This window comes from Bolinopsis microptera, chromosome 8 (assembly GCF_026151205.1).
Source record: "Bolinopsis microptera isolate Bmic1 chromosome 8, MBARI_Bmic_1.0, whole genome shotgun sequence".
NCBI classification, from domain to species: Eukaryota; Metazoa; Ctenophora; class Tentaculata; order Lobata; family Bolinopsidae; genus Bolinopsis; species Bolinopsis microptera.
In genome coordinates, this window is record NC_087079.1 from 16,099,084 (window position 1) to 16,126,131 (window position 27,048).

The 27,048-nt window shown below is 40.9% G+C and overlaps 1 protein-coding gene across 1 annotated transcript in view; it reads left to right on the top strand.

The window, feature by feature from the left end:
• The window catches only part of LOC134820195 (uncharacterized), a 79,942-nt gene that overhangs the window by 40,511 nt on the left and 12,383 nt on the right, over window positions 1-27,048 (top strand). The window contains exons 14-27 of the mRNA XM_063830418.1: window positions 2,677-2,797; window positions 3,166-3,240; window positions 3,366-3,480; window positions 3,638-3,718; window positions 4,107-4,215; window positions 7,626-7,802; window positions 8,018-8,123; window positions 8,358-8,515; window positions 19,297-19,380; window positions 21,715-21,897; window positions 23,143-23,253; window positions 23,592-23,771; window positions 23,995-24,161; window positions 24,342-24,440. Coding sequence (XP_063686488.1) covers window positions 2,677-2,797; window positions 3,166-3,240; window positions 3,366-3,480; window positions 3,638-3,718; window positions 4,107-4,215; window positions 7,626-7,802; window positions 8,018-8,123; window positions 8,358-8,515; window positions 19,297-19,380; window positions 21,715-21,897; window positions 23,143-23,253; window positions 23,592-23,771; window positions 23,995-24,161; window positions 24,342-24,440 — 1,766 coding nt within the window. The remainder of the gene's footprint in view (window positions 1-2,676; window positions 2,798-3,165; window positions 3,241-3,365; window positions 3,481-3,637; window positions 3,719-4,106; window positions 4,216-7,625; window positions 7,803-8,017; window positions 8,124-8,357; window positions 8,516-19,296; window positions 19,381-21,714; window positions 21,898-23,142; window positions 23,254-23,591; window positions 23,772-23,994; window positions 24,162-24,341; window positions 24,441-27,048) is intronic.

Consider the following 27,048-nt stretch of genomic DNA (forward strand, 5'->3'; position numbering starts at 1 on the left):
GATGAAATGTTTCTACCTTAGTTAATTAACTGGGTATAGGACACAAGGGCGGAGGACACATTTGATTTTAATATTTGAGGGAGAACACTAAACAAGTGCTTCTTGTTTCGGTGCTATCTCATATCACACACTGTAGGTGAGAACATCCCTGTACTTGGTGGTGTGATATTATGTGTGTTATATCTATACTATAATTTAAACTTGACGAAATTTCCCCGGCAACGGGGACATAGAAGAAAAAACACCGAAAATCGACCTCAAAATGACCCTCTGGTGAAATCAAACCCAGCTCGCAAATGGAGTTGAAACCTCGCCATTTTTAGCAGGGTTGTAGAAAAAGGATAGGAATAGGCTATAGCATTCTTAGAATTTTGATTTAGGCTTTAGATTTTTTATAATTAACGTCGGAAGTGAGGTTAAATAATCGTTAGAACAATGGCGTTATTTTAGCAAAGGTTTACTGCGCTGTTGCGTAGCAACGATAAAAATGCACGTGCGCGAGCAAGAACATCTTAACTACGCGCGTTGTTATGCTGTATGCTACGTCATAACTTCAAAACTAGCTCACATTTACGCTCACGCTATGACTTATATTCATAACTTTGGTTGTGATTGGTATTTTTTGATGCGGTAAAAAGTATCGTTTTGGGAATCCGAATACTAACAACGCTGTTGCCATTGTTAAATAAATTCCATCATGTCTACTGTATAACAGAGCTGTATGATGAAGAGAAATTAAAACATAACTGATTTTTAAAATTTCCTCGAACAAAGCTTTCGACTAGCGGGTTTCTAGTGTTATTATGTTATAGTAGGTTGACGCGTATAGACAAAATTTAAAATAAAATTTTTTTCCCTACTCTTGCCGAAGGCAAAAAGATCGTAGGGAATAAGTAATCGGGTTTGGATATATGAGGTGGCCCGATGGACCTGCGATGATGACAAAAGTCTGCTCCTTCGCAATATATACCACTCCCCTATAATTAAGTGTATAGGAAGCGTCTGTTATGCTGCGCGCGACGCTAGCCATGTGTTAATTAATTACAGTGAAATTCATCCTTCGCAAAGTTATTTTCCGCAATTTTCTGGATTCATTTATTGTTGATGCGCGGCGCTGCATTGGTCAAATGAATCGTCAATTTTTCGCTCCTACTAAATCGCTCGCCCAAATTTTAAGAAAATTCTTGTGAAAAGGCCTTTTGGGTATGAAATTGATCTGAATCGGTGTATTTTTGGACGCTGATTCCGAATCACCCCCCATGACGTAGGGTAAAAATGCTTCCCTGGAGAGTTATGGGCAAAAAAACCGTTTTGGTCACGTGACCGGCTAGTAAAACATGAATTCGATTGTTTAGGGCTCGGGTTAGGGTTAGGGTTGTGGTAAGGGTTATAGATAGCTTCAAGGTTATGGTTGGGGTTAGGGTTGGGATTAGGGTTTATGTAAAACCGTTTTGTACGGCTGCAAAACCGTAAAAACCAAAGTCACGTGAAATTTTTGGGCGAGCGAATTAGTAAGAGCCTCAATTTTTACCATGCACGAATCCCACTCCTTTATGAACAACGTAGTATGTAAATATGGTGCAATTTTTCCAGTCACACTTTTCACTCAAAAGAATTAATGGTACAAGTACATCGTAGGGAAAATTGATCGTGCGTGGTTTAACCACGGCGAAATTCTTGTTGATGGTACAAGTTTATTACTATTTCGTTATTTAGTACGGTGTTTCATGTTTGGTTTCGCCTTCGTGTCCAGTTCCGCTCTCCATGTTAAAGTGAGTATCATGAGATCGGCTCTCGTGTCCACAATTTTAGGAAAGTACCATCCTTGTGTCCTACGCCCTCTTGTCCGGTTCCCTTGTTAAATTGTTCTGTTCAATAATTGTTTGTGTTGAATTACCTTACGAGACATATTTATATGGTACGAAATTTGGGGATTTTTGGAAAAAATCCCCATATTTTCGTACTACCAAAATTGTGGCCGCCATTTCAAAATCCCACACATTAATTTTTATGTAATTGGCTTAAATAGGGCTAATTTGAGGTGAATTTGTCAAATAAGTTGTTTTACGTGTTTTGTGAGACACGGACACGCATTTCTCAGGTAAATAGAAAGTTACTTATTATAAAAATTACTGAATAGAAAATACTGGTTTTTCAGTGTTACGTGAAAAACGTGCGTCAGATTCAAAATTAGGGTTAGAAGTCAAACTTAGTCTCACATTCAAGAGTAGGGGAGACTTAATTGACAAGCTCAAACTTCTGTTGAGGGAGACATACACCTGGGACTACACCGGTGAGCAGACTCAAAGTGAAAGAGACGACGATGAAGACGATTTAAACGAAGAGAATGATTTTTAATTAATTTAGTTTTTCACGATTTTTAAAAATTCCATCAAAAACTGATTTTGATTTCTCTGAAATAATTTAGCGTGAAAATGCGACAATTTAATTTGGGGTACGAAATTTGGGGATTTCTGAAAAAAATCCCCATAGTTTCGTTCCCCCATAATTCCGATCCCCAGAATTATGATCCACATAAATATGTCTTGTAAGGTATTGTAAATAATCAATAATTATTAATATTGAACTAATTTTAATTTCAAATAATTTAATTGTAACATAATGTTTAATCATTGTTAACCTATTTGTTTGTTGCTTAAATTGTACTTTAATCAGATGAAAGGTGTCCCCTCTAACAATGTTCACTACGAGTATAAGATAGACAGAAGGAAAGACAGACTCTTCAGTACCTTCATTCCTCCTCAGCAGATCGAGGACGATGGGGGAAAGATTATAGGTTGGCTAATTAATGATTAATTAATGGTTAATTAATGATTAATTAATGGTTAATCAATGATTAATTAATGGCTAATTAATGATTAATTAATGGTTAATCAATGATTAATTAATGGCTAATTAATGATTAATTAATGGTTAATCAATGGTTAATTAATGGCTAATTTATTATTAATTAATGGTTAGTTAATGGTTAGTTAATGGTTAACTAATGGTTAGTTAATGGTTAATTGATGGTTCATTAATTACTTGTTATATGTTAGTAGCAATTTTAGAATGCCAGTATTTTCCTCTCCCAGTGATATTGTTAAAACTACTAATTTATTGCTCTATAAACTGAATGATTAATTATCTAATAATTAATACCAGGTAGAGTGGAAGAGATGAAGATATTCGAGCAGGAACTTACCAGACTAATAGAACAACCTAAGGAGGACCCCCCAGGTATGTAAACAGGAATGTATACTATTTATCCGCTGTGACGTGTGAACTGAGTTTTAAATAGTAGGTGGAGAAGTTGCTGGCAACTGCGCAACTATTTCTCCAACCTAGCAATTAATATTTTACAGTCTCTGGATCTGACACTGTAAAGTCCATAGTTATGAAGATAGAATCAGCGACTGGTATGGGCAAGACAAGGTTGCTTCAGGAGATGAAGAACGTTGCAGAGAAAAAGAAAGTCAGGTAACAAATAAGCTTTTTCTCATTCGCTGGTAAACCTCAAATCAAAGTTAAGAGTCTTGATTATTTTTAGCGGGCTTTTACTCGCTATGATGACCGTGATTTGGAGCGGAGCCGTTTTTCTGGTAACCATTCTTCTAGAACTTCTTTCTGCCCTCAGGGTTATATTTGCGGCGGCTGGTGCTGTGGAACATGCCACACCCCACTTTGCTATCAAAGCTCTTCTTGTCCAAATGTTCAGGTAACTGCAAATAAAATAGTTTATTAATTGATTGAAAGTAGGTAACACAAATATCTGTATTTCTTGACTTTAATTGCGGAAACTACAAATTTGAAATATAGATATGGTTTCAAATAATAACTACCTTACTCGGGAATATTATAGCGGGTTAATTTATGACTGGGAAAATTAATGACCGGGAAAAATATGGCGGAATTTTCCAAAACCCACCAAGCATCAAAATGTATTACTATTAGTTTACCTTACTCGGGAACATTATAGCGGGTTAATTTATGACTGGGAAAATTAATGACCGGGAAAAATATGGCGGAATTTTCCAAAACCCATCACTTTATCCCAGTCATAATATTCCCAATATTATGACACAATCACACACAATTCTGACCAGGTTGATGGAATGTTGCTCAGCTACGGACCGGGCAGATGTTATTATAAAGTTCGTAGAGGAGGATATGATAAAAGAGATATACTTGTTAAACGAGCTGCTTAAAATACACGTAAGTATTCTTCCCTCCTCCTCCTTCTTCTTTCTCCTCGACTAATGTGTATTCTACCCTCCTCCTCCTTCTTCTTTCTCCTCGACTAATGTGTATTCTACCCTCCCCCTCCTTCTTCTTTCTCCTCGACTAATGTGTATTCTACCCTCCCCCTCCTTCTTCTTTCTCCTCGACAAATGTGTATTCTACCCTCCTCCTCCTTCTTCTATCTCCTCGACTAATGTGTATTCTACCCTCCCCCTCCTTCTTCTTTCTCCTCGACTAATGTGTATTCTACCCTCCTCCTCCTTCTTCTTTCTCCTCGACTAATGTGTATTCTACCCTCCCCCTCCTTCTTCTTTCTCCTCGACAAATGTGTATTCTACCCTCCTCATCCTTCTTCTATCTCCTCGACTAATGTGTATTCTACCCTCCCCCTCCTTCTTCTTTCTACCCTCCCCCTCCTTCTTCTTCTTTCTACCCTCCCCCTCCTTCTTCTTTCTCCTCGACTAATGTGTATTCTACCCTCCCCCTCCTTCTTCTTTCTCCTCGACTAATGTGTATTCTACCCTCCCCCTCCTTCTTCTTTCTCCTCGACAAATGTGTATTCTACCCTCCTCCTCCTTCTTCTATCTCCTCGACTAATGTGTATTCTACCCTCCTCCTCCTTCTTCTTTCTCTTCGACTAATGTGTATTCTACCCTCCCCCTCCTTCTTCTTTCTCCTCGACTAATGTGTATTCTACCCTCCCCCTCCTTCTTCTTTCTCCTCGACTAATGTGTATTCTACCCTCCCCCTCCTTCTTCTTTCTCCTCGACTAATGTGTATTCTACCCTCCCCCTCCTTCTTCTTTCTCCTCGACTAATGTGTATTCTACCCTCCCCCTCCTTCTTCTTTCTACCCTCCCCCTCCTTCTTCTTTCTACCCTCCCCCTCCTTCTTCTTTCTACCCTCCCCCTCCTTCTTCTTTCTACCCTCCCCCTCCTTCTTCTTTCTACCCTCCCCTCCTTCTTTCTCCTCGACTAATGTGTATTCTACCCTCCACCTCCTTCTTCTTTCTACCCTCCCCCTCCTTCTTCTTTCTCCTCGACTAATGTGTATTCTACCCTCCCCCTCCTTCTTCTTTCTCCTCGACTAATGTGTATTCTACCCTCCCCCTCCTTCTTCTTTCTCCTCGACTAATGTGTATTCTACCCTCCCCCTCCTTCTTCTTTCTCCTCGACAAATGTGTATTCTACCCTCCTCCTCCTTCTTCTATCTCCTCGACTAATGTGTATTCTACCCTCCTCCTCCTTCTTCTTTCTCCTCGACAAATGTGTATTCTACCCTCCTCCTCCTTCTTCTATCTCCTCGACTAATGTGTATTCTACCCTCCCCCTCCTTCTTCTTTCTCCTCGACTAATGTGTATTCTACCCTCCTCCTCCTTCTTCTTTCTCCTCGACTAATGTGTATTCTACCCTCCCCCTCCTTCTTCTTTCTCCTCGACAAATGTGTATTCTACCCTCCTCATCCTTCTTCTATCTCCTCGACTAATGTGTATTCTACCCTCCCCCTCCTTCTTCTTTCTACCCTCCCCCTCCTTCTTCTTCTTTCTACCCTCCCCCTCCTTCTTCTTTCTCCTCGACTAATGTGTATTCTACCCTCCCCCTCCTTCTTCTTTCTCCTCGACTAATGTGTATTCTACCCTCCCCCTCCTTCTTCTTTCTCCTCGACAAATGTGTATTCTACCCTCCTCCTCCTTCTTCTATCTCCTCGACTAATGTGTATTCTACCCTCCTCCTCCTTCTTCTTTCTCTTCGACTAATGTGTATTCTACCCTCCCCCTCCTTCTTCTTTCTCCTCGACTAATGTGTATTCTACCCTCCCCCTCCTTCTTCTTTCTCCTCGACTAATGTGTATTCTACCCTCCCCCTCCTTCTTCTTTCTCCTCGACTAATGTGTATTCTACCCTCCCCCTCCTTCTTCTTTCTCCTCGACTAATGTGTATTCTACCCTCCCCCTCCTTCTTCTTTCTACCCTCCCCCTCCTTCTTCTTTCTACCCTCCCCCTCCTTCTTCTTTCTACCCTCCCCCTCCTTCTTCTTTCTACCCTCCCCCTCCTTCTTCTTTCTACCCTCCCCTCCTTCTTTCTCCTCGACTAATGTGTATTCTACCCTCCACCTCCTTCTTCTTTCTACCCTCCCCCTCCTTCTTCTTTCTCCTCGACTAATGTGTATTCTACCCTCCCCCTCCTTCTTCTTTCTCCTCGACTAATGTGTATTCTACCCTCCCCCTCCTTCTTCTTTCTCCTCGACTAATGTGTATTCTACCCTCCCCCTCCTTCTTCTTTCTCCTCGACTAATGTGTATTCTACCCTCCCCCTCCTTCTTCTTTCTCCTCGACTAATGTGTATTCTACCCTCCCCCTCCTTCTTCTTTCTACCCTCCCCCTCCTTCTTCTTTCTACCCTCCCCCTCCTTCTTCTTTCTACCCTCCCCCTCCTTTTTCTATCTACCCTCCCCCTCCTTCTTCTTTCTACCCTCCCCCTCCTTCTTCTTTCTACCCTCCCCCTCCTTCTTCTTTCTACCCTCCCCCTCCTTCTTCTTTCTACCCTCCCCCTCCTTCTTCTTTCTACCCTCCCCCTCCTTCTTCTTTCTACCCTCCCCCTCCTTCTTCTTTCTACCCTCCCCCTCCTTCTTCTTTCTACCCTCCCCCTCCTTCTTCTTTCTACCCTCCCCCTCCTTCTTCTTTCTACCCTCCCCCTCCTTCTTCTTTCTACCCTCCCCCTCCTTCTTCTATCTACCCTCCCCTCCTTCTTCTTTCTACCCTCCCCCTCCTCCTTCTTTCTACCCTCCCCTCCTCCTTCTTTCTACCCTCCCCCTCCTTCTTCTATCTACCCTCCCCTCCTTCTTTCTCCTCGACTAATGTGTATTCTACCCTCCACCTCCTTCTTCTTTCTCCTCGACTAATGTGTATTCTACCCTCCCCCTCCTTCTTCTTTCTACCCTCCCCCTCCTTCTTCTTTCTACCCTCCCCCTCCTTCTTCTTTCTACCCTCCCCCTCCTTCTTCTTTCTACCCTCCCCCTCCTTCTTCTTTCTCCTCGACTAATGTGTATTCTACCCTCCCCCTCCTTCTTCTTTCTCCTCAACTAATGTGTATTCTACCCTCCCCCTCCTTCTTCTTTCTCCTCGACTAATGTGTATTCTACCCTCCCCCTCCTTCTTCTTTCTCCTCAAGTAATGTGTATTCTACCCTCCCCCTCCTTCTTCTTTCTCCTCAACTAATATGTATTCTACCCTCCCCCTCATTCTTCTTTCTTCTCGACTAATGTTGGCAATATTCAACTCTCATTAATGGTTTTTTCATGAGCCTTTGTATAACAATAATTAAATAGAGGAACTAGTCCAATTAAGTAACATGTTGTCAGTTCACTGCATTCTGAACATCTCCCAGGTGGGATACGTGAAGCGTGCGAGGGAAAAAGATAAAAAGAAGAAGTTGACTAACATGATTTGCTATTTGTTCGAGAAGGCCGCCAAAGAACAGCACACTATGATTATACTAGACGACGCTCAGTGGATTGACAAGGACTCCTGGATAATGTTACATGAGATTATAAAACGCTGCCGGGTAAGTGTCAATACTGTCAACAATTATGTTACTTGGGCAACAATCATGTTACCTTGGCAACAATCATGTTACCTTGTCAACAATCATGTGAGCTTGGCAACAATCATCTTTTCTTGGCAGTTGGCAACAATCATGTTACTTTGGCAACAATTTTGTAACTTTGGCAACACTACTGTTACCATGACAACACTACTGTTACCATGGCAACCACTCAGGCGCTTATAGTTTGTAGTACGCGACCATTTCCTGCTGCTCATCCTCCGATGGAGGAGGCTAAAAGAATCCTCAACGGTCCGTTTACTAAAGAGATCCATTTATCTAGTAAGTAAATTTAGTAATGATATTATTTGTGTAAAATATAAGTGTAAAATTGTAAAATTGTTAATCCTGTGGCTGAATGAAACCTCTTATCATATCTTAAAAAGAAACCAGGCCCGGCCCCGCGGCTTATTATTATATAAGAATTATTAAAAGCTATGTCATTACCATTCAACAAATATTCAGATATTATATGTAATGTAAAGGTTGAACTAGTTTAACTAAGATTGTTTGCAGGTCTAAAGCCAGATGACATGGTAATGTTGGCGTGTCAGTTGATAAAAGTAACCAGGTTACCAATACAGCTGATAAACATCCTGAGAACCAGGTCCCACGGTGTCCCGCTCTACGCTGAGCAGCTAGTCAGCACCATGCTCCAGTTTAAAGTTCTTCAGGTCAGTCAGATAGTAATTAATTATTAATTAATGGTTAATCAATGGTTAATTAATGGCTAATTAATGATTAATTAATGGTTAACTAATGGTTAGTTAAGGGTTAATTAATTACTTGTTATATATCAGATAGTATATGTGAGCGGGGGAGGGGTATCGAAAATACCATCTTTTGAAGTATATTAGCTAATATTGACTAATGATATTGATTATTGACTAATGATATTGAATAATGATCGTTGTAGTTTCTGATTCATAGTGCATACTGAATCACTGATAATGATAGATTACCGTAAATTTGTAATGCAGCTGAAGGGTGGAAGGGTGAAGGGTGTGTGGGGTGGGTCATTAAGTAGCTAATTATGGATGTTTGTCTGTTTCTATATTTTATTGTAACAGTAGCTATAGCGGTTATTCTAGTCGCTACTGTAACTATTGTACCGAGTGGTTCAGGTGGTCCCTATTATTGTACCGAGTGGTTCAGGTGGTCCCTATTATTGTACCGAGTGGTTCAGGTGGTCCCTATTATTGTACCGAGTGGTTCAGGTAGTCCCTATTATTGTACCGAGTGGTTCAGGTAGTCCCTATTATTGTACCGAGTGGTTCAGGTGGTCCCTATTATTGTACCGAGTGGTTCAGGTGGTCCCTATTATTGTACCGAGTGGTTCAGGTGGTCCCTATTATTGTACCGAGTGGTTCAGGTGGTCCCTATTATTGTACCGAGTGGTTCAGGTGGTCCCTATTATTGTACCGAGTGGTTCAGGTGGTCCCTATTATTGTACCGAGTGGTTCAGGTGGTCCCTATTATTGTACCGAGTGGTTCAGGTGGTCCCTATTATTGTACCGAGTGGTTCAGGTGGTCCCTATTATTGTACCGAGTGGTTCAGGTGGTCCCTATTATTGTACCGAGTGGTTCAGGTGGTCCCTATTATTGTACCGAGTGGTTCAGGTGGTCCCTATTATTGTACCGAGTGGTTCAGGTGGTCCCTATTATTGTACCGAGTGGTTCAGGTGGTCCCTATTACTGTACCGAGTGGTTCAGGTGGTCCCTATTACTGTACCGAGTGGTTCAGGTGGTCCCTATTATTGTACCGAGTGGTTCAGGTGGTCCCTATTACTGTACCGAGTGGTTCAGGTGGTCCCTATTATTGTACCGAGTGGTTCAGGTGGTCCCTATTATTGTACCGAGTGGTTCAGGTGGTCCCTATTATTGTACCGAGTGGTTCAGGTGGTCCCTATTATTGTACCGAGTGGTTCAGGTGGTCCCTATTATTGTACCGAGTGGTTCAGGTGGTCCCTATTATTGTACCGAGTGGTTCAGGTGGTCCCTATTATTGTACCGAGTGGTTCAGGTGGTCCCTATTATTGTACCGAGTGGTTCAGGTGGTCCCTATTATTGTACCGAGTGGTTCAGGTGGTCCCTATTATTGTACCGAGTGGTTCAGGTGGTCCCTATTATTGTACCGAGTGGTTCAGGTGGTCCCTATTATTGTACCGAGTGGTTCAGGTGGTCCCTATTATTGTACCGAGTGGTTCAGGTGGTCCCTATTATTGTACCGAGTGGTTCAGGTGGTCCCTATTATTGTACCGAGTGGTTCAGGTGGTCACTATTATTGTACCGAGTGGTTCAGGTGGTCCCTATTATTGTACCGAGTGGTTCAGGTGGTCCCTATTACTGTACCGAGTGGTTCAGGTGGTCCCTATTATTGTACCGAGTGGTTCAGGTGGTCCCTATTATTGTACCGAGTGGTTCAGGTGGTCCCTATTATTGTACCGAGTGGTTCAGGTGGTCCCTATTATTGTACCGAGTGGTTCAGGTGGTCCCTATTATTGTACCGAGTGGTTCAGGTGGTCCCTATTATTGTACCGAGTGGTTCAGGTGGTCCCTATTATTGTACCGAGTGGTTCAGGTGGTCCCTATTATTGTACCGAGTGGTTCAGGTGGTCCCTATTATTGTACCGAGTGGTTCAGGTGGTCACTATTATTGTACCGAGTGGTTCAGGTGGTCCCTATTATTGTACCGAGTGGTTCAGGTGGTCCCTATTACTGTACCGAGTGGTTCAGGTGGTCCCTATTATTGTACCGAGTGGTTCAGGTGGTCCCTATTATTGTACCGAGTGGTTCAGGTGGTCCCTATTATTGTACCGAGTGGTTCAGGTGGTCCCTATTATTGTACCGAGTGGTTCAGGTGGTCCCTATTATTGTACCGAGTGGTTCAGGTGGTCCCTATTATTGTACCGAGTGGTTCAGGTGGTCCCTATTATTGTACCGAGTGGTTCAGGTGGTCCCTATTATTGTACCGAGTGGTTCAGGTGGTCCCTATTATTGTCTCATCATCATGCTCCGCCTTATTATCTTACTACACACAAGTTTAGAGCTGTATATTATTAACATGGCACCTGTGTGGTCCCCCCACGTCACTTCACCCCGGCACGAGGCGTCTCTCTGTCCTCTTCAGTCTTCCTCCCTATTGTTTCACTTAATTACTCTGTTCCTATATTGCAACATCATTAACAGTTCCGATATTTGGGGTCGAAGTTAACTCGCATTAAAAGTGCAATTTGAGATATGTTTCCCTCAGATCAGTAATTCGCTTCGTGCTCTGGTAGGATAGAAGTGATGAAGTGTGCTTTTTCTGTGCGTGCTGCTCATTAGGGTGTTCATTAACACTAGTTTTTAAGGTTTATCGTTTTGTGTTATGTAGCGGTTACATTTCAACTATCTACTTACTTATTCTTACTAACTTAATAAGTATTATTTACTATTTAGTAACACCTCTTAGTCGGAATACCGAGGTTGCCATGGTAATATTGCAGACGAATGAGTACTTCGTTGTTCTAGCAAGTTTCTACTGGACACACAGTAGATTGTTTGTAACTTTGTTGATGCTAGAGAGGACTTGAGGAGGTGTCACTTGTCACTTGTCATTTGTCACTTGTCACTTGTCACTTGTCACTTGTCACTTGTCACTTGTCATTTGTCATTTGTCACTTGTCACTTGTCACTTGTCACTTGTCACTTGTCATTTGTCATGTTAAACTGTCCCAATTTGTTAAAAGGGAGCGGAAATTTGCATGCGTAGTCCTGGGCACTGGAAGGATTACGTTTTCTTTTCGAGAATATTTGGTGCATGTAAATCGAAACCAATGTCACGAAGTTTTAATGAGAAGGAACAATAGTTTATTTTGTGACAACTGCTGACTGGCTAACCTGCTAGAAAAACTCATCAACATCTAAAATATCATACAAACTGCTAGACATATTTAAGCAGCCCTGATGGGCCGAAACACGTCAAATTTCCACGTGAAGCGGACTCCCGGAGGAAAATGATAAAATTTTAGGGTCGGTAAACTTGGAACATTCCAGCAGTTAAACTATGTTGTCAGTCTAACTTTCAACTGGCGGTTTAACATTGTCTCTACTTAGTAACCAACACCATGTTACCAAGACAACAGTTACCAAGACAACATCCAAGTTTAACCTTATTGCTAATTAGCAAGGAACCCCATAACATGCAGCTGCTTTTCAGTATTTACCAGACTTACCTTCTCTATGTTATATTTACCATGTAGCTATCACTCCACCATTAAGGGGGGTTATTAGTTATTGCGACACTTTATTTTGTATTGGCGTCTCTCCCATCCATTAGTCTCTGGCTTTAACTGCGTCTCTCCCCCGCATATTGTATACTCTACAGTCCTGGTTATGTAGCAGACTGCAGAACCGTACAGAGCATGCAATATGGTTTCTTGTGGAGTATGCAAATTGCAATAAGTGTCCTTAAAGAGTCAAGTACTGCACACTGCACGTTTTTTATTTGAAATTCAATTATTCTGATATATATGAGAATCAAGCGTTACAATAATTTCAGCAACAGAGGCAACGTATAAGTGCGGCGGTGTGGATCGCACTATTTGCCTTTTCGCGCACGTTTTCGCACTTTAAGCTGTTTCCTGGCTAAGCAGCTTTAAACCGGACCATAAACGGATATCAAACCGAAACCGAATTTAGCCGTCTCTCCCCTCGTGAATAACCGAAGGAAGGGAAAAAATCTTGCTACCAAATCATAGCGATATTTTCCAAATAGGAGCTATTTTTGAAGAAATACGACTGCTGAGTAGCAAATTGAAAACTTAATACCAATTATTTCGTTTTGAGAATCCAGATGGTACACATTTTGGGTAAAAGGACACCACATTTATTTAGTGAGTAGATACACATTCCAATGATTTCAACGAGAGGATTGCACAAGTCACAGCTTAAGGAGAATAACATCATCAATCATCATACCATTATGCTGTGAGATAACTTGTATCATTATCAGACTGTATTTAAGGGGACATATACATACAAAAAGCTTTTATGCCCTGGTCCTGCTGTTAAAAGACACAACAAATTTTGTGTCTTTAAGTATTATAAATTTGGTACGAATTATAAAATCCTTTCAATGGCTTCTTGTACGGATTGTAAGTAATGTTCATTAAAAATATCAGCCAAAAAATGTTTAAAATGACTGAAAGATCGGTATTACAGTGACAGACTTCTCAAAATTTGCAAAACTTTCGAAAAAGAAAATATATATTTTTTAGAAAGTGAGTACTCTCAAAAATAATTTTCAATGTATCAAATCTTATTGTTTTTATGTATACTTTCTTAATATGAAGTTAACAGCAGGGCCAGGGCGCTAAAGCTTTTTGTATATGTCCCCTGACTGAGCCGCTTCAAAATAATCATATCTCTTAGTCTTTTTAGTCGCTTTTTGTTGTTTATGTTAGGGAGCGTTCATATTTTCATAAATTACGTCAGCAAGTTTTTAAGCCAATTTTGAAGACGTCAACTAGGTCCACACCAGCAAGGCACAGATTTTGCTAAATTTGCAGCGCACTTTAAGCATTTTGAGGCAAGTGTTAACGGGTGATACTCGTAAAATATCTGTTCCATATATTGGACCGTCGACGAGTCCAACTCGGCGCGCGTCCTGGTAGGTTGTAAACCTACAAGGCAAGTGCAGAATCGCACTTTTGGCAAAATTTTGCCGCACTTAAATGTTGCCTCTGTTCAGCAATGTTTTGATATAAAACTGATGGAAACAATGGTATTGCAATATAAGTTGCATACTTTTTAGCCGGTTGATAACTAAGAAAAATAAACTTAATTATACAATAATTAATTCGGCTGAACGCAACACATAGCAGGAGCCACATTAACCCATTAGGGACGATAGGGTCGTTTACGACCCACCTTTTCTAGAGGCTATAGAGGACAAACCATAATACTAAACGCAACGAATCTTTCGCACATATGCTCAAAATTTATTGGGCTACATTATTGACTTTCCAGTCGAGACCCAATTAATTACTAACAACTAAATAATTAGGCTAATTAGTCGTCATAATTGGAAAATATTTCACTTTACTTCTTGCCTTGATTGGGACATTACAACTTTATGTAGGCTTATTTTGTTGAGGACAAAATAGTTGCGGGCAACGATTTCCTTGAGACATATGAAAAGCCCGTGATAATCAGATGTTCACAAACAGAGCTAGACGCTGTTTACTAACTGCGGTCGCATACGACCCACTCGTCCGGGTCGCAAACGACCCATCACGGTTTTTCGGCTTTAACTTCTGAAACAAAGACGTTAGGATAAAATAAAATAAAAAGCATAAGTTAAAAACATATGGTCAATACTGTGTAACTCTAACCTTTTAAAAATAAAGAATTTGGGTCATTAACGACCCACTCGGCTCACTTGCTTATTACTACATATGTCCATGTAACTTCTTGAATTCAGCCTAAAGCATGACATCATAAGTTCAAAATCGCCTCTCAGCAAGTGATAATCATCATAAACTGCGAAAAATCGGTTAAATGGGTCATTAGCGACCCACTAGGACCACAAAATTGATTAATTAAATATAATGTTGTCAAACTTTTACAAATATTAGTATAAAAACATGTTATATCTTGGTCATTACTCCTGTACGTTGATTTAACTTTTAAAATCGATCAACTGGGTCAATAACGACCCACTCGGAAGTTGAACCACCTCATCAATTATTATCAGTATCATGCTGTTCCACCATCAAGAAAGACACTCGTAGGTCTTAATTCCACGCAAACCACGGGTGGCTGACTACTAGCCCTTCTGAGATCCAGGGCCAACTGAAGGGCCGTCATCACTCATCAAAGAGCTGCGAGAATAACACTACTGCATATGCCTGGAGTTGCGTCCTGACTATAATACTATGGTGCGTGGAAATCTGTACCGAAAGGACCGTGGCCGTGCCGCAAAAGAAAAGGAATCGGCCCTCGTTCCTAACTTGCTAGGTAATAGCCATGCTGTTGTTGTTGCTTATTAGATTCTGTTACCTTTTTCGTCAATTTCGAATCTTGGTAAACGACCTGCTACAACCCACCGCTTGAGACCCAGGGTCCCACGGTGATCAGATCATGTCACTCAAGAAAAATCCCCTGAACGAAGTATACGAGATATCATGTAACCTTGGGTAAATACTGAAAGACGAGTGGTCAAATTGCATATTCTAATCCAACATGCCAAGATGTTTTTTTCATTCCTAGAAAGTACGAGAATAACTAAACAACTGCTGCATTCAGATGGCTACATCTACAGCTCTGTGAAGGAGGACAAGGAAAAAGCCCCCCCCCCCCCCCCATTTGGCTGGCGGTGCTGCAACCTGCAATCTCTCAGACAACTACCTCGTTTTGGGTAACAAACCCCGCAACAACGAGGCAGCTTTCAAAACGAAAACAAGTATTACGTAATCGGCCGAGAGGGAGGGGAGTTTCCAAATGATTAAGCTTGTGTAATTTTGACATAATAGCTATGTGGTGGGGGGGGGGGGGTGGCGTAAAAATTGTCCAATAAGTGATTACGTAATATATGAACGGCCCCTAAGAAGTAAAGAAAGGGAGCTGCGAAGAGAGTAGATGCAGCCATCTGAAATCTGAATCCAGCAGTTGTATAGGTAGTTCTTTTTGGACGTTCTAGGAATCGGGAAAAGATAGGCATGTTGTTTGCTGTCTCACGACATTACGGTCGTGTACTAACAGCTGATAAACTCACCTACCTATCAATCCAACCCATTATTCGTCAGTCATTGGGTGACGTGATCTGCAGATTACCGTGAGACTCCAGATCTCAGAAGGGCTAGTAGTCAGCCACCCGTGGTTTGCGTGGAATTAAGACCTACGAGTGTCTTTCTTGATGGTAGAACAACATGATACTGATAATTAATGTCGTGGTTCAACTTCCGAGTGGGTCGTTATTGACCCAGTTGATCGATTTTAAAATTTAAATCAACGTACAGGAGTAATGACCAAGATATAACATGTTTTTATACTAATATTTGTAAAAGTTTGACAACATTATATTTAATTAATCAATTTTGTGGTCTTAGTGGGTCGCTAATGACCCATTTAACCGATTTTTCGCAGTTTATGATGATTATCACTTGCTGAGAGGCGATTTTGAACTTATGATGTCATGCTTTAGGCTGAATTCAAGAAGTTACATGGACATATGTAGTAATAAGCAAGTGAGCCGAGTGGGTCGTTAATGACCCAAATTCTTTATTTTTAAAAAGTTAGAGTCACACAGTATTGACCATATGTTTTTAACTTATGCTTTTTATTTTATTTTATCCTAACGTCTTTGTTTCAGAAGTTAAAGCCGAAAAACCGTGATGGGTCGTTTGCGACCCGGACGAGTGGGTCGTATGCGACCATAGCTGTATCTTTTAAAGTAAACGAGATACAGATTAGCTTTTTTGGATATCTCATTTTTGCTGTAAAGTGACCTAGTGTGTTAAACGGCATCAAAATCGGCAAACTTTAAAACTCGTCGTCCCTAATGGGTTAACGTTTGGCCGTAATGTACAAGATAAGTCTACCCTAATGTCTTCAGGATTAGTCTACCCTAATGTCTACGCTTAGTCTTAGTGGCCAGGCTTCTTGGATACTACCCATCATTATACTCTTCTGTCTGCAGTTTAATTTCACAGTATTTCATGTATTGGTGACGGACTGTAAATCTTTAAATAGCGGATTTAAATTTCAGCACCGCTGATAATATACTTTACAATCCAGATCTATTTGAGTAAAACTTGTAGTGTACATGATTAGTAACGTGAGATTAATCCCGGTCATGTCCTCATCTAAACAAAATGTTTAGTTCTTTTTGTTGTTTAATGAACCTCTCACCACCTGCTCTCTCACCAGCTTGCACCAGGCTCTGTTAGTAGTGCTCAGTTATATTAGTGCTCGGTTAGTGCTATTTTAGTAAGGTCTGGTTGAGAGGTAACCAGGTAACCAGGTAACCAGGTAACCAGGTAACCAGGTAACCAGGTAACCAGGTAACTCTCACCAGCTTGCACCAGGCTCTGTTAGTAGTGCTCAGTTAGTGCTATTTTAGTAAGGTGTGGTGTGCTAGGTGTGATGCACTGCGGTTATTTCAATCCTCACACCTTATCAGTTATCTCTCTTGTTATTTTCTCTAGTTCTTTTGATTTCTACATCTTGTGTTATTTTATCTTGTTCTTATAATTTCTACACCTTGTTATCACACCTACGTTAGTTCTTGTGAACTATTTCTTTTACGACTTCTCTTACACATACTTTTTTTTGTAACATAATTTTTTGTGTCCGTTTAATTTGTAACTCTTATTTGTTAGATAAATGCCTGCTTTTAGTATCTCTGGTTAGGTTTCTCAACTATTTGTTACAATGATAACGATCTGATTTATTCATTCTCAGTATTGTAATAAAGGGCAGCCGTCACTCACCAAACCATGGTGTAAATGGTAGTGGCTTTCATTAGAGCTGCGAAAATAACACGAGTGTATATGCCTGGGGTTGCGTCCCGACTAAACTGCAGGGAAATCTGTACCGAACGGACCGTGGCCGAAATGCAATTAGACAGGGAAATCGGCTCCCGACTGCGGTCGACCAAATTATTATTATTATTATTTTAATATGTTATCTGACTGCTCCTCTATTATAACAGTAGCTGACAATGATAGACAGAGCAGAGGAGCCGGTGTGGTTAGTGCTAGCAGGAGTAAACGTGGTGGTAGGAGTAGTAACAATCCTCTTCAACCTCCTCGTCCTACAATACTACAAACCACGTACCAAACAACCCACTACCCACTTCCTCTTCTTCCTCCTCGCTCTGAGTGACGTCATGTCGGGGGTCTCAGCTCTGCTGCACTGTGGAGTTCTTATCATCTACTATCAGGACTCCAGTACGGATCAGCACCCCACTGATTCCCCTCTCACATCCACTCCTCCCACCACTACTGGGAGCAGCACTGAGACCAGGGAGACTGTGCTGGGTTGGAGGGCAGTGTTTTGTCTGGTCACCTACTTCGTAACTCAGTTCAGTAAACATCTCTCAGTGTTTATGAACCTGATACTCTCCTTCATCAGGACATACCTCGTCATCTCCCCCTCCCACTCTGTAAAGAGACTGGTGGTGACGCTTACTGTGGGGGTTTTCTCTCTTCTCACTGCTCTATTCCTCTGTGTTGTGCTGGCTTACTTCGTGCAGATTCTCCTCCAGGATCCTGGCGAAAGTATTTATCTTATCTTCTCCATGTGTTTTAACAAGATATTTGAAGCGTACGTAGCTGTGTTGGAGCACCTTCACACCAGAGTTGATGACAAAGTGATAAACACCATCCTGATAATAGTCCCTTACGTGCTCCCCTCAGCTCTGTGCCTGCTCTGCTGTTGTGTGTTCGTTTGGAGTCTGTACACTAAACCAGCTCTGTCATGCAGAGTGGAGAAACGAAACAGGCACATTCTGGGCACAGTCCTCATCCTCACCGTCCTGTTCATAGTGTCCTGCTCGGCTCTGATAGTAGTGTGGGTATATTACGACCTGTACCCGGGGGGTCCTAGTACCCTGAGAACTGCAGCGTATGTTCAGTACACCTTCTACAACCTCCTCCCCATCCTCAACAGTGCGCTTAACCCTATGGTGCTCATTCTGAGAGGCAAGACTCTCCGTAACTATGTGACGAGTGTCTGGACGAGGTCTCACTCTGGTCACAGTCACAGTACTAGGACAAAGGGTCCTGACAATTTGCAGGCCAGTTAGTAGAAGTTAGAAGACAAACTACCCACCTGTCTGGACCACTACCAGTACCCACAGCTGCCTTACTTTTCTCAACAGCAGCGCAACTGATCGTGTTAAATTAACTCTCAATGTCTGGAAAACTGGTTACCCTGGTTACTGTATTTAACAGACTGGGTTACCTAAGTTACTGTAGGGCCCTTCCGACAGGTGTAAATTAATTCCTTCTAAGTGTATTTCTCAGCTGTAGTGTTGCACTCCTAATTACTTAAGCTTATTTTGTTATTCATCTTCTTTAAATGAAACGTTAACAATTAATGTCAAGCGATACTCAAAGTTTCAATAAGTAATAAATAATCATGCTCTCAAAAACGCTTTAGCGTACCTGTGATTTGTTGTAATATTTTGTAATTTTGTAAAGTTTCATTTCCAATATAAAATCCTGTCTTGAATTTACTTTACACTCGGTACTGAAACCAATGACGGCATTGGTCATCTATCAAAAATATAAATTGCTATGGATCATTTAGGCGGACTTCACTCTTTACCCTTCAAGTTCAACAACTCTAAACCAATGAGAGGGAATAGTTGTCTACAAATATGACAGAGGATACCGCAGATAGCTGCAAATATGACAGGTAGACAGTTGCTATCTTCAACCTTGACTCTGACCCAATATAACCTCAGGTACACACAGAGAAGCAGCGTCACGACATGAACAGGACCGGACCACTGGTGACAGGACCTCTTGTCACCGACACTATTCAAGAGGTTTGCGGCCTTATACACTTTTTCTGTGAATCGACAAGAATTGCGGTCTTATTTCTAGAGTCTTCTCTCTTTGGTCGACTTTTAGGCCAAACAATCGGCGATAATGTAAGAAAAAAAAGAGGCGATATTTAGCATACCCTTTCACGCCGCACTGCATCATTTCTAGTTTAAATAGAAACGAAGTATAACCAATAAACCTGGGGCAAAATGACATTTATTTGAAATTTAATTGAAAATATGACACTCAAATATGACATTTCAAAGATGACATTTCAAAAACGACATTTTATCAAAAGAATTAAATAAAAAGAATTTGCCATATTTTGAACTACAGCCATTATACATTATATGTATCTATTTGAAAATATGACATTTAAGAATGAATTTTAAGAATGAAATTCAAAGATGACATGTAGAAATGGTATTTAAAAATGACATTTAATTGAAAATAAAAGAAATGAATAAAAATATTTTCCAAATTTTTAACTACAGCTATTATATTTGTCCCGATGAATTTTCTAGTGTGTTTTTATACAGAATGCAGACTGTAAAAAACTTGCTCGTGGTAAGCACTTCCCCGATCCCCTAAAAACAACCGAGTATGATACCTTATATTTACTATATTATTGCTAGCTATCTGCTATATTATAGCTATCTGCTATATTATCATAATAGGCTATCCAACATAGGCATGTAGCCGTGTAATTGTCTGTCCTATAAGTACCCTCTCAATGTTTGTGAGTCCTCTTCAATAATCAGAAATGTGTAAATAGTTTAACCAACGACATGTTGTCCAGTAAAGCCCAAATCCTCCGCATAACATCCACCCACTTACTTTAACAGCCTTGTTTAATAATCTAGTATACCAGGTAAATTATATAACGATACAATAACAAACTCACAGGAATTAACAAAACCCAGTGTAGTAAGTGTACCAACACTTACAGGATAGATTTTCAGATTCCCGCCGACTCGTCTCAGACGGGCTCAGTTACTAGACAGCGTTACTTTTCCCTGGCCACTCCTCGGCCCCGACCGCATCACAAAATAAGCGTGGGCAGTGTCAAGAGGATGTCCCTGATGGTCAGTAGGGTTGGTGTGTACCTTGGTTAAATTGCCGAAGGGTCTTGCTCTGGGTGACAGGGACAAAAGGAAATCGCGGCATGAACGGAATCGCGATTTTTCCCATTATTTGCGACAAATTTTATGTATAGTTTAATGTATAGTCTGTTAAAAATCGCGGTATCGTGATTTTTGGCCAAAATAATCGCGAAATCCTTTTGTCCCTGCTGGGTGATAACACTATAAACTATCATGTGTTGCTCTTTAGGGGATTAGCGCTCTCTCTCTCTATATCGCTCTGATATTATTCTCTGGGTGCTGCGCGCACTTTTCAGTTTAAACAGTGCTGCTCTCACTATGTACAATTGTCCGTGATGTTAGAGTGAATAATTTATGTTTATATGCACGTGCATAATTTGAGTAGTTTATCACCAAACAATGGTATTGTTTTACTGCACGTGCAAATATACTGATTTATTGCACGAGCAAATAAAATTGATTTATTGCACGTGCAATAAATGACTGTTTGATAGTTTTTGGCATGAAGGCTGTTTTGAGATGAAAGTGTCAGCTTCTTAATATCAGGGATCCTTATCGTGGAAAACGATCGTTTAAATTAGTGAAAATTTACAAAAGGGGTTATTTGTTCTAGATCCGGTGTTCCCATGTGTTTTGCTGGTTGGGCGTGTTGCCATGGTAACTTGTATTCACTCTGCTGAAAATCTTTCTTATTAAGATGTCTTTCCGAATTGCTCTCAATATAAATATAACTATGGGTCGCACATAACGACAACCATGACTTACACAGATGGGCTAAAAGTACTCCACTGATTAGGCATTATATATGAGGAATCATTGTACCCGGGACTGTGCCTATTCGAAAGCAGTTCTGACGAGTCAATGGAGGGATTTACAGGTTCCTACGTGGAAAACTTCAGTGTTGTGTACAAATGAAAGATTCCCTGAGTGAAATTTTCATTCAACGAGATGCGGGCCATTTTCGTCAAAGCTTCTATAATATTTTGCTATTGAGTAATAGCTATTATCTGACTGATAACTCGTTATCTGATATTGATGATATGTAAAATATTACTCAAAACTCAAGTGTAAACAAAAATCACCGCAATTCGTACGCTTTATATTCTTCGCTCTGGCACGTGCACAAATCAATTTTTGTTGACTCGCCCACGTGCAGAAGGAAGTTAAAGTATGCACGTGGTGCGCGGAACTAACTTGCACGTGGTGCGCGGAGCTAACTTGCACGTGTTGCAGGAAAGTTTGCAAGACCCACTGGCCGGGAACGACCACCACATGGTGATGAGACTATGTAAAACACCCAGCTTTAAAAGGAAAGTTATCAAACAGCACTCCCGGCAGTCCACTTGTCCTCCTGTGGTAGTCAGGTTGGATTCTAGTCCAAATAAGTGCTCCCCCGGCGCTGGCAGCACCCTTCTGGTGAGCCTCTGCAGTTTCAGCATCTACTTCAGCACTTTGTCGGGAGTTTTATAAGTGTTACCATGGCAACGTCTAGTGCACCCGCCTGGGTTACTTAGATTAAGATATTACACTCAGTTTTACTATGAGAAACATCCAGCTAGTTTCTAAACCATTTTCTTGATTTTGATCTACGTATCAAGACAATATTTTTATAGCTGGAAGATAGGTGCTGATTGGTATTGTTGAAAGAAAACGGAATCATATTGGGGACTGGGAATAGTCCATTTCAACTGCAAGGTTTCTTCATTTCTACTAAGTTAAGGCTAGGTTTCTGAAATTTGTATAAACTCCAAGCACCGTTTTCTAACCTGCATAAAATGTAGACTTAGTTTCTTTGAGCGAGTTCCATATAAAAACTGAGTGTACTCTATAAGTACTCTATTGTGCATGTCAATTAGCAATTTCAAACTGCATGAGTTTCGCACATATAAAAATGTTAAACGCCTAAAGACTCAATTAATAATAACCGAAATTGAATGCTGATCGAGCTCAACAGAAGCAAAATGAGCTCAGTAAACGATAACCAGGCACAAACCGAGTGTAAGACCATGGTTATTTCCGACTAAGACCCCGCTGTGTCTGTCACCACTCTCACCAGACTTAATCGACTAACGAGTCTCCCTTATACTGAGCGGAAAACGGTGCGCTGATTATTGTTAGCCTATTACTCGGCTGACAAACTTTTAAGGGTTAATCATCACAGTGATTCTCAAGAATAAGAAATGATTGGGGAGCCCGGGAGCTCGCTGGCCTGAAGTTTTAAGAAAAGTCTGATTAGGTTGACTCGACACTGTCAAGCTAAGGCCGCTGTGATCTGCGTTACCATGGTTACTGAATGCTGTTATACCCTGGGTCTCTACTATACTATAGTGCACTTCAGCTAAACAGACAACTGCAAGCTTGATCTTCCACTGTGTTACTGATTATTGCGTTATCATGGCAACCTATTGCTGCGTTACCTTGGTAGCTGACTGCTGCCTTACCATGGTAACTGATTGCTGCGTTACCATGGTAACTGATTGCTGCCTTGTAAGCACTGAATTCTACCCTGGTGTGGTCCGCATGATCTCTGTTACCATGGTTATTGACTTGTGAAGCACATTAGTAAATAGTTAATTTGATAATTAGCCAGTTAAGCAGTCAGATAGTTTTATTGCCCGATGATTTTGATTATCAAGGTTACTTATAGTGGTTATCTCTCAGACAGGCTCCTCAAACGAACTGATGAACAGGTCACATCCCAAGTGCGCTAAAGACAGTGCTGATGCTAAAACAGAGACCATCAAATACTACCACAGCATTCCTGAAATTCAGGTTATTTAAATTCTTGAACATTTCATTAAATTTTAATTAAACTGACTGGTTTGTTAGCCATGTCATATTTGATAGTGTGTAACATATTGTGTAACATATTGTGTAACATATTGTGTAACATATTGTGTAACATATTGTGTAACATATTGTGTAACATATTGTGTAACATATTGTGTAACATATTGTGTAACATATTGTGTAACATATTGTGTAACATATTGTGTAACATATTGTGTAACATATTGTGTAACATATTGTGTAACATATTGTGTAACATATTGTGTAACATATTGTGTAGCATATCGTGTAACATATTGTGTAACATGTGTAACATTAAGGCCAGTACGGAGAAGTTGTCGTGTTCCCTGCACGCGGGGGCAGATCTGAGCACAGTTCCTATAAAAGACAGTGTCACTGGAGTCATCCTCACTCGTATAGACCAGCTCTCCCCAATCAACCAGATGGTACTGAAGTCAGCTAGTGTGCTAGGGCGGAAGTTCCACTACGAAACTTTACAGGTTATTTTATAACACTTCACTAGCCTCGTGATTATGCTTTACATGATTATAGGCTACGAATGTTTATGAATCATAGTGTTTAAGTTTTACTGTGCACAATTTCCATTAGGCTATTCTCTCGATCGTATACATATTTGATAAACATGCTGTCTAAGCTCTGTCGTTTGTAAGCAGCTGATCGGCTTCTTTATGTTCGAATTCAGAATTGCTTTACCCACTGCAGGCGATAACCCCCAACATTCGAGAAGCTTCACTTGAGAAAGCTCTGACGGAGTTGTTAGCAGCTAAGATAATAGAGCGGTGCCAGGAGGACCGGCTGAGTGTGGCCTTCTTCAGGAACAGGAGACAAGACAGTCTCCCCCAACTTAGGGGCCAGAAGATGTCATACACGTGAGTAGTAATTGCTAAATGTAGTCATAACTTTAGTCATAGATTTTATTTACATACCACGTGCATACTTTTGACGAAACTACAAATCACGTGCACAATTGCACATTGTAGTCAGTGGTCGAAGAAAATTCTTAATAACGTGTTTCAAAAAAATGTGTTAATCTGATGATGTTGTTTCAGGTTTACACACTCAATCCTACAAGAGACTACCTACGGTATATTGTGTGCAGACCAGAGACGAGTCCTGCACGAGGGAGCCGCAGAACACCTTCAACTCAGGTTACCTAGCAACCCACCATTACCTTTATTCTTATCTTATTAATGTTACCTAGCAACCCGCTCTTATCTTCATTCTTATCTTATTAATGTTACCTAGCGACCCGCTCTTATCTTCATTCTTATCTTATTAATTTTACTTAGCAACCCACCATTACCTTTATTCTTATCTTATTTATGTTACCTAGCAACCCGCTCTTATATTCATTCTTATCTTATTAATGTTACTTAGCAACCCACCATTACCTTTATTCTTATCTTATTAATGTTACCTAGCAACCCGCTCTTATCTTCATTCTTATCTTATTAATGTTACTTAGCAACCCACCATTACCTTTATTCTTATCTTATTAATGTTACCTAGCAACCCGCTCTTATCTTCATTCTTATCTTAATAATGTTACCTAACAAACCGCCATTATCTACATTAAATGTTACTTAGCAACCCGCCAGTATCTTCATTCTTATCTTATTAATGTTATCTAGCAACCCACCATTACCCTGGTTACCTATCAATGCACATCAAAACACAAATGGTTGATAAAAATATAGCAACAATTGAGAGTAAAATAGTTCGTATCACAAATCCAAAATAATTTATTTGTCAGAAAGACCTGTATGTGTTAAATATAGTAATGTAAGTTTAGTCTAGCTTCACACAGTAGTGCACTTGATCAGAGAGTCGGGGCCGACAGCTGATGAGAGGGGGTCCTCTGTTGGAGCACGTGCAGGTAGCCTGGGAGGAGTCCGTGACAATCCGGGAAGAATGGAAGGAGGGTCCAGCAGAGGGGAAGTAGGGTCAGGCTGAGGAGAAGTAGGGTTGGAAAGAACGGACTTAGGACCACCGAACAGAGTGGAAACAAGGTCGCCCACAGTTGAAGTAGGAGCACTTGGAGGAGCACTTAGAGCAGGGGTGGTTATGGCCTCGGATCCACTATGGGAATCACCCGGTCTGGGTGAGGGGAGTATGAACTCTCCAGCGTGAGCTTCAGAGTAGACTATTGGGGGGAATGGAAGTCCGGAGCTGCCTTCTATTTTAAACTTAACAGCACTGAGCAACTTGTTACCGTAAGTGCAGCACGAGAACAGTAGGGTAATGCCCAGAAACATCACTATCATTGGTGTCCAGTCAATTGCTGGACCTCCAGCACCTGAATCCTTATCTGTACTGTTACTTCTGAAATAAAGAGGTATAACGAGGTGTGAGGTAAAATGATGGGTATCTAAAGTTTATACAGAGGTAGAGCTGGATGCGAGCAAGAATGAGGGGTAAGAATAAAGTTTAATAATGAGGGGTACGAATAAAGGGTAATAATGAGGGGTAAGAATAAAGTTTAATAATGAGGGGTTTCTAACTTTTCTATAAAAGTAAAGCTGGACATCTCCTTCCTTGATGCTTCGGCTGGAACAGTTAACAAAACCACCGCCAAACACAATATCATTTTTAACTGCATCCTGAAAATACAGCTGTTAACTGTCGTGCAAAGTGTTTGACTAAGAGTTAGTTAATGTTACTAAAGAGTTAGTAGATAAACTGAACTGAAGTCCACATCTCAACCTTATCAAGTGTTCGATTCAGTGGTCGACCGGGGCCCCCAAAATCACAACCCCCGGCCCTTCCCGGGCCCGGCCAAAATTTGGCAAATCGCCGGGAGTAAACCCCTGCCAATAAATTTAACCCCGGCCCCGGCCAAAAACCATGCATTTGCCGGGGGCACAGCCGGGGATTTCATGAACGATTTTGGCACATTTTTGAAAGAAATCAAACACAATTTAATGGTAATTATGAGATTTCAAAGTTGAAAAATATATTGTCTACGTTGAGTACGTTTAAATATAGAAAATACAACATACGGCTTAAATAAGACTACGGCTAGTAACATAAAAACCTTGGTTCTTCCTCAGTATGATCAGACTTTTCAATTAATCGTCTCCGGGAAATTTGCGATAAAACATACGTAGAAACTAGAAATTAAAAATACTGCACTGCAGCTAAAACTACGGCTCAACGTAAACTACAGAGCCTAACATTTATGGTAAATTTTTATGAACCGAGCCATATTTGGATGTGGGGTTACTTTTAAATCCCGAGGTCCAGATAAAGTAGCAGCTTGAGGATTAGAAATTAAGTATGGATCTCAGGATAATGAGGATTATCCTGAGTTGGTTCACAGCACGAAGTTGCGGTTTAATCCTCAAGTCGGTGAGGATAAGCCGACCTTGAGTTTATCCTTCCCGATTGCATCACACCAGCCTGAATTATTATCAAATTCATGTTTCAATTTCTGACTTCAGTTTGGTAAACTACCCCCTGCCCTGGCAAAATGGAAGATTTCCCGGCCCCGGCCCCGGCCAATTCTCAGTGGTCAGCCCCGGCACCGGCCCCGGCTATATTGGGGCTCCCCGGCCCCGGTCAGAATCCTGCCCCCGGTCGACCACTGGTTCAATTAAACTTCAGTATTTACACAATATTTCACAGTTGGAGTAAATGTTGATTAAGTATAAATACAGCTTAAGATAATGCACTAGCGCACTACAAAACAACATCTATGAGCGGCTATTTAACTTAACTGCTTATTGTAATGAGTGTGTGCCATTATGCCAGTTGCAA